The sequence below is a fragment of the Nannospalax galili genome, unplaced genomic scaffold (genome assembly GCF_000622305.1).
Source record: "Nannospalax galili isolate Female #2095 unplaced genomic scaffold, S.galili_v1.0 scaffold800, whole genome shotgun sequence".
In the NCBI taxonomy this organism is placed as follows: Eukaryota; Metazoa; Chordata; class Mammalia; order Rodentia; family Spalacidae; genus Nannospalax; species Nannospalax galili.
Window position 1 is genome coordinate 3,389,614 of NW_008347125.1, and position 8,610 is coordinate 3,398,223.

At 43.2% G+C, this 8,610-nt stretch overlaps 1 protein-coding gene across 4 annotated transcripts in view; it reads left to right on the plus strand.

Annotated features, from left to right (window-relative positions):
• Positions 1–478: 478 nt before the first annotated feature.
• Shroom3 (shroom family member 3) overlaps positions 479–8,610 on the plus strand; it is a 369,823-nt gene continuing 361,691 nt past the window's right edge. For 2 of the 4 annotated variants that reach the window (XM_029568532.1, XM_029568530.1), the window contains exon 1: positions 694–876. In XM_029568532.1, coding sequence (XP_029424392.1) covers positions 712–876 — 165 coding nt within the window. In that variant the 5' untranslated portion in view covers positions 694–711. Of the gene's footprint in view, positions 608–687; positions 877–8,610 lie in introns of those variants that run through there. The other 2 variants (XM_029568529.1, XM_029568528.1) reach the window with 2 other exon arrangements.

The following is an 8,610-nucleotide window of genomic DNA, read 5'->3' on the forward strand; positions in this document are numbered from 1 at the left end:
CACTCTCTCTCTCTCTCTCTCTCCCTCTCTCTCTCTCTCTCTCTCTCTCTCTCTCTCTCTCTCTCTCTCTCTCCTGTCCCTCTTCCCCACCCCCCTTCCTCTCCCGCCTAGAGAAGCAAACGATGACTAAATCGAGTACAAAGTTTTAGCCCGGCCTCTCTGTCCCCAGGGGACAGGATCGAAAATTCCGAAGGCAGCCGAAGCATAGTAAGTACCGGCTTTCTTTTTAAAACTCCTTCTGCGAGCGAGGCGGCTATTGTCATGGTAAATTTCACTAGCGGAGGAAGCAGGGGTTGATGATCAATCAATAAGGAGGTATTCCTTTGCGGGTTTTGCCACTTTCCTTCTAGACGGGTGAGATGCTTTTTTACTTTTCTCCGTAAAATAGACGGAAAGGGCTTTGGCGCGCCTGTGAGAGTTCAAAGCAATCTGTGGTGACCCTGAAAGAGGTTTCTGTGAACAGCCTGGACCGCAGACTTCCGCGAGAGCCCGGAATTGCAGAGGGTGTGCAGGAGGCGCGGAGGCCAGGGCCCTGGTCCAGCATCCAGGAGGGAAGCTAGGAGGAAGCTGCAGCCGCACAATCCGCTTCTCCAGCCTCTCCCGGCGGGTGTGTAACGGGACGGATGGTTTAACTGGTGCTGTGAAGCTCTGCTTGCCGGAATCTGAACCAGGCATTTTGCACCGAAGCAGAGGGACCATGTGTTTGGCGTGATGAGGACCACTGAGAACTTCGCTGAGCCTACTGCCACGCCAAGCCCCGGCAGGACCCCCAAGGAAAGGTTCATTTATCTGGAAGCGCTCCTGGAGGGAGGGGCTCCCTGGGGCTTCACTCTGAAAGGTGGCCTGGAACACGGAGAACCATTAATCATTTCCAAGGTAAGTCTCTGTTTTCAATGCTGTCCTTACCTAACATATTTTGCTATCAACTTTTCAACTTTGTGAGACAGACACTGGTTGGCCTGGAACTTGCTATTTAGACCAGGCTGGCCTCCATTCCTAGAGATCTGCCTGTCTCTGCCTCCAGAGTTCTGGGATTAAAGGCATGAGCCACCACTCACGCTGTTTGCTGTTTCCAACTTTTTTGTTAGATTTGTCAAAAACACAAACACAAAACTTCCCGGGGTTTGCCTGAAAATCACTTAATTTGCTGTTTCATAACCTGATTATCTGGAAATTATTTTAGATAACTTGGTGTTTGAAAGAGAAATAAGTCTAGCTCATTTATTCTGTGAAATCCCCCTGAAATATGTGCTCATTTAATGGTTAATCTTCTCTTTTTGTGAATGAAATGTGAGATCAGTTGCCACATAAGCTTTCCATTATAAATCAGATTAAAGAATACCAACATGGGAAGATACCAGCATAGTACATGGTCAGGAAAATCTCTCTTTCCCTTCCCCTAGAAATATCCAGCTTTAAAAATATTTTAAATATCTATAATTCTGGATGATTAGTCCAGGTGTGATGACACACACCTACAATCCCAGCACTTGGAAGGTAGAAGCAAGAGAAGCTATGAGTTCCATAGCAGACCCTGCCTCAAAATTTAACAGATAAATAAAATAATTTTGGAGAATACTTTTCTTTTTGGTCTTTTTGAAACAAGGTCTCTCTGTAGCCCCATCTGGCCTGGAACTTAATATGTAGATCAGGCTGGCCTCGAACGCACAGATCCACCTGCATTTGTCTGCCTTTGCCTCCGCCTCCCAAGTGCTGAGACTAAAGGTGTGTGCCATCATGCCTGGCCAAGAATGCTTTTTATACATAAATAATTAAATCTGTTTTTAGTATAATTTAAGGATAAAACTCCCCTTGTTCCCATTTGTGAGTACTTAAATGCATTTCTATGTATTTAAATCTGTCTTTGAAATTTAATGATCCTGCAAATGACTCAATTCTTTATTGATCTAGTTTCTTATGCCTCGGAGTTCATTTTTCTACTTTTTTTTCCCCCTTTGTTCTTTTTGAGACAGGGTCTCCCTGTAGCCTCAGCTGTCCTGGAACTCACTATGTAGACCAGGCTGGCCTTGAACTCATAGAGATCCACCTGCCTCTGCCTCTCAAGTGCTGGGATTAAAGACGTGCGCCACCATGTCCGGCCCATTTTTTTTTACTTTTAAACTTAAGAGATTCATATTACTTTTTATAACATTTGTTTTAAAATTATAGACTATTTACAATTTAGTGCAACAGAATATTTAAAGACTTTCATGCAACTGCATCTCTCAAGAAACATATGGAATTGAAGGAGATAAAAATGTTTTAGTTTGAGGGTGGGGAAAAATATAGTATGTATTGAATTTGAGCTCTGTTGTTTGTTAAGACTATTTTTCATATTCCCTAAAGTATATGTTTGAGGGAGACCAGAGTAATTCTTATTGTGGGAGCCACTAGGAATTGGAATCCCCACCAGTTAGCCACTAGCATGCAGTAGATCCCATAAGCTCTGTGACTTTCCTAAGGAAAGCAGCAGATAAGTGTCTGTGTATCAGTTCAGATGGATTTCAATGATTGAAAAACTAAAAACCCAATTTATCGTAACCCTCAGTAAATTGTTTTTCTCAAACTACAAGAAGTCTAGAGGTCAGCTATCCAGGCAAGGAGCAACAAGGACTCAGGTGCATCAAGAATCCCTCTTCGATCTTATTCTACCGTTCTATGTCTTTGTCTTCAAAAGGCTTTTGTCTTCAGGGTTGTCAGATGGATGCTATAGCTCCAGTATTGCTTCTTCATCCCAGGCAGGTTTGGGGCTCTTTACTTTCCCATCAGACTTTTGCTTATTTCTCATTTCTCATTGCCTATTTCTTATTTCTTATTTCTCAGATCTGTGCCAGAACATAGTTACCCTTAGATTAGACCAGTCACTGGCAAAAGAAAATGTCTAGGGTTTTTCTCATGAATTCTGAATAGGAACCCACTCTTCTGGATGTCAAGGACTCTGTCTACTGTTTGAAAAAAAGTGGGATTCATTTTATAGGCTAAAGTAAGGTGACTGTTGGGTAAATAGCTAAGAATGCCTGTATCAAACAAATTATCTCTGCATTTAAAAATGGATTGTACAATGTTCCTGACTTTTCATGAGAAAATGCTATTCATTAGAATACTGGAGAGATGCCTCAGTGCTTAAGAGCACTGGTTGCTCTTACACAGGACCCAGATTCGGTTCCCAGCATCCACATAACAGCTGACAACAGTTCATAACTTTAGTTCCAGGGGATCCAACGCCCTCTTCTGACTTCCAAGGGCATTGCACAACATAAGTGCACTTACATACATGTAGGCAATATACTTACACACATAAAATAAAAATAAATAAAATTTTGCTAGGTGTGGTGGCCCACACCTTTAGTCTCAGCACTTGGGGCTCTATGAGTTCCAGGCCAGCTGGGGCTACAAGGAGACCCTGTCTCAAAAATACCAAAAAAAAAAAAAAAAAAAAAAAAAAAATCTAATGCCACCTCTACTGAGCCAGGTTCTGGAGAGGATGGAGGCATACTACCATCTACTTTAGTGGACTGTATAGAGATTAAATGTGACTATGAATTCAGTATAGTGTCCACTGTACAGAAGGAGATTAAAAAAACTTGATCAAAATTATAGTTGTTGCTCTTTAGTACTCTAGGAGACTTTTGTATTAGATGTGTTCATTATTACTCTTGTTGCTGTGACAAAGCACCTGACAGAAGCAATTTAAGGGAGGCAGTATTTATTCTGATGCAGTGTTTCAGGAACACAGTGTCTCGAGATAATGAAGGTGTATTGGCTGGGGAGACTCTCCCCATGGTGGTAGGAACTGACGGCATGAGGTTGTCAGCAGCATGACACATCTTGGCAGACTCAGAAGCAGAGAGTCAGGAATGGATATTGACTTCAAGGCTAACTCTAACTGACTAACTTGTAGCTATAGCACAGTCCCAAAGTTTCCACAAAACCTCCCAAAACAGCTCCACCAGCTGGGGTCCAAGTGTTCAAGCACATGAGCCTGTGGGGGACATTCCGAGAGGACACAAGTTTGTCTGCAACAGTTTCAACCATGTGGCATTATATCTCCCACATGACGGTATGATATGAGCTGGACTGGAAGCTGACCCTTTATATGGCCAGGGATGTGTTCCTTCCATTTCCTACTTCCATCCCAGAGTGATGTCCTGTGGGCATGATCCACTTGTCACACTGCATCTGATTTCAAGCCAGCAAGCAATGGGAAAGAGGGAGAGAGAAGGCAACATCCACAAGGTTACAAGCTGGTTTAGCCTGCTTTGTTTGATATGGTAGCCAACAGCCATTTCAATTTCCATTTCAATGAAAAGTAACCCAAAAAAAAGTCAAATTTAAGATTCTGATCCTCACTTGCACTGGTCACATTTGGAGTGTCACATTGCACCAAAGCTCTGAACATCTCTTTCCATCTTGTCTGGCTAGCACAGCCCTGTCCATCCAAGCTCCACTTCTCCTGCGGTTTCCCTACTGTCTCCCAGCTGAGTTCATTGTTCCCTCCTCTATACCTCTATATCATGTATTTATGTCAAATACCTTCTCGAGGTGTTAGAAATAAATTTGAGGTTGCAGAGAAAGAGACCCCCACTACAATTGAAAGCTTCTTGGCAAGACAAACTTTACTTCTGATCAGAAGTGTCCAAGAACAAAGGAACAAACACCCCATGTTAAGATGCTCTTCTCCTTTTATCCCTGACAGAAAACAGAGCTTGGCTGTTCCTCGCTGGTCGAGGTTCAACCACACAGTCTAAACCTGATTGACTGATTTAAAAAGGAAGGCGGCACTTCAGCAAGAATCCTTGGACATTTGGGAGAATGGGACTCTGGAACAGAGTCGGAGTCTAAAGTCAAAAAAGGAGGCAGGGGTTTTGTGGGTGAGAAACCAAGTTATATTAGGTTAAGGGAACAAAAGCTTTCCCACAATGTAATTATGAGACTTACAAAAGGGAAATGGGAAATGAATGCTACAAGTTACAATTCACATGTTAAGAAATAAGTAACATCAAGGCAAATATTAGTCCTATAACAAGGGTACTGAAGAAAAAGACAAACCTGGAGTTTCAAAATGTTTTGACAGAAAGGCTTTCATTTCTTATAAGAGGCAGGAAATATTTTCTTTTTATTTTGCCACATCCGATCTAGAGCCCAAGTACACAGATCTTTGTTAAGTAAATGAAAGGGCATGATTATGTCTTACTTATCTCAATTTTTCAAGACACAGCACAGAGCCTGATACAGATAGTGTTTAATATTTTTTATTGAATCAACCAGCAAAAGGCAAAGTCAAGCAGTGGACTGTTTAAGCAGGGAGGCAGTGTTTCTGTAAGATGGAAACTGCCAGGCAGATCTCCTGAGATTGGGTGTGTATCAGTTTCTTACTACTGCTATAACAAATTACCCCAAGTTTGGTGACTTAATACAAGCTTACTAATTTATAGTTCTGTAGGCCTGACGTCTGACAGAGGTTTTACTAGGTTTAAATCAAAGCATCACTAGATCAGGACTCCATTCTGGAGGCTTCAGAAGAGACTCTAGTTCCTTACCCTCTCTAGCTTCTAGAGGCTGGAAGTTCTAAAGGTCTACATTCCCTGGTACTTGGTCCCCTGCCTCTGTCCTCAAAGCCAGCTACAGAAAATTAAGTCTTCTCACATGCATCACTCCCACTTTCTGACTCTGTCCCACTTCCATTTTTGTTAGTTTGTTTGCTGTGGTACTAGGACTTGAACTCAGGTCATCATGCATGCTAGGCACATGCTCTATCACTGAGCTGTACCACCAACTCCACTTTTAAGGACCCTGTGATTTCACTGGAGCTACCAAGATAGTCTTCATATTTTAAAATTAGCTAATTAATAATTTAAATTCCATCTACCTCAGATCCCCTTTTCAATATATAGCCTAACACAATCATAGGGTCCAGGGATTAAAATGTAGATGACTTTGGGGACTAGAGAGATGGTTCAGTAGTTAAGAACACTTGGTGCTCTTGCAAAGGACCCGAGTTCAAGTCCCAGCACCCACATGAGGTGGTTCCCAACCACTTGTAACTCCAGCTTCAAGGGGTCCAATGCTTTCTTTTGGCCTTCACAGGTACAACATTCACACGTACAAACCCCCACACAAACACACCCATATATACATAATTTTTTTAAAAATCATAAAACATCTTAAAATGTGAATACCTTTGGGTAGAGATGGTGTTATTTTACCTACCCCAGGGTGCCTAAGCATTAGTGAAAGTCCACATAATTAAGAAAGAAGCAGGGAAGAATCTAGAGTGAAATTCAGTGGCTGAGAGTGCATAGCCCATATCTCCTTACTAAGCCAGTGACAAACACGCATATCACTCATGTGCCACTGAGCAGGTGCCCTCTATTCTCCCAAGGCAGGGTGGCTCTCTATTGCAGGGGAAGAGAGGGGATAGTACCCAGTGAGTTGCACATAGGAAAGGCACGTACACATTATGCACACAGTTAGAAACAGCCAGGTTATAGATGACAACATAATGCATGAAGTATCACTTTTCTTTTGGTAAATATGAGACAGGAAAATTAATGGGGAATAAAGAAACTACAAAGGGTGGCAACAAAAGATGGTTTTCTAATAGCTTTCTTTGGGATTTAATGCCCTTGAAAAGGAAAGGTGGGGTTGAGTAAAGAGCCTCTGTAATCTGTGAGCTTCAAATAGCATGGGCAACTAAAAAATAATAGTTGATTGTAAGTAGATGCTCAGACAATTCAATAGTTCAGGAAGTTGGCAGCCTGATTTGATTATGAGTCATTTGCTCTGGGCAGGAGCTGGGAAAAGCAGCAGCTCCATCTGCTGTAGGGATGCACCTGCTCCCAGGGCTCATAGCTAAGTAGTAACAATAATAACAGCAAATGACCACTGCAAGTACTGCATGCTTACTATACTCCAGGCTCTGTTCCAAGAGGAATAGGTTAACTCATTTCATTTCCATAACTCCACAAGGAAGAGAATCCTAGTACCTCATGAGGGACTGGGCCACTTGTGGAAACTTTCATAGCTAGCAATGATAGAATTGGGATTTGTACAATTTTCTGACTGCAGAGTCCCTGCATTTACCATGCTTCACCATTGCCTGGCAAACATCTGCCTCTGCCTATATTCTAGAGTTATTATCTGGGTGAAATATGGAGTTATTCTTTGGTTGTACATGTTTTCAAATCTATTAGAAGAAAGAAAAATTTAAATACTTTGCCCATAAGGTCCCATAAAATACTGCTGACTGCTGCTCAAAAAACTCTAAGTAGCTCAAAGTCCATGAAATAAGAGTCACTTACTGTGCTGGATAGCTTTAGTGTCAACTTGATGCACCTGGGTTGAGGGAGCCTCAATTGGGGAATTGCCTCCATTTGACTGGCCTGTGGCCATGTCTGTGGGGCATCTTCTTGATTCTTGAGTGATGTGGGAGGGCCCAGCCCACTGTGGGTGATGCCAGCTCTGGGCAGTGGGCCTATGTTGTATAAGAAATCAGGCTGAGCATGGGCCAAGGGAGCAAGCCAGTAAACATCATTCCTTCATGGCCTGTGCTCTAGCTCCTGCCTCCAGGCTCCTGCCTTGGGTTCCTACCTTAGGCTCCCTGATGAACTGTGACCTGGGAGGTGTAAGCCAAATAAGCCCTTTCCTCCACAAGCTGGTATTGGTCAGAGTCTTTTGTCACAGCAATGAAAAAACAAACTAGAACAGAAATTGGTACCAGGAGTGGGGTATTGCTGTGACAGTAATTGGCTTACCTTGGTGTTTTGGGGAGAATTGTGGAAGCATTTGGAACTTTGGTCTGGAAAAGCCATTGAGTGCTTAGAGTTTGTTGCTGTGGAGTTTGGAGCACATATGCTGAAAGAGTCATGGACAATGGAGGCCTGGCTTCTGAAGCTTTAAAGGGAAGCAGAGACTATCAGGGCTGTTTGTGTGGTATCTTGAATTGAGAATCTGTGGATTCTGGTCAGCTGGGCATGAAGAATCAGCTGTGATTAAGAGACCAGAACCACTGAAATGAAACCTTGGCTTTGCTGGAACAATTGATGCTGGTTAGCTGAGGCTGAAAAATCAGCTGTGAGTAACAAGAGCTATGTCAGCATCACTGTGGTGAAATCTTTGGGAAGTATTTCCTCAGGGGTCAGCACACAGAAACTATGGTCCAGAAGGGGCCCAAGGCTCCATCTCAATCTGGAAGCAGAACTTGATAATGTGCAAGAGTCTCCTGCATGGTTCTGGTGTTGAAGGTGTGAGGGAGTCACAGAGAGCAGCTGAGGCTTGGCACCTTGAGAGGCCAGAAAAAGCCATTGGTAAAAGTGCAGCCTCAGACGCAGTGAAGACCCCAGGATTGAAGGGGGCATGGAAAGAATCTGAGGAGTTGCACCCTGAGAGGCCAGAAGAAGCCACTGGTGAAGGTACAGCCTCAGTTTTAGTGGAGACCCCATCCAGATTTTTGGAGATGCCAGGACCATGGGACAACCACCAAGGGCAGCAGCAGGTGTGGAATGGAGCTGGCCTGGGTCTGAAAGATGAGCTGTGTGTGCTGTGGATGGGAGAGTCAGAGAAGTGAAGTTGCCAAAATCCTTTGGTCCCCAGAAGATCATGAGTGAATCC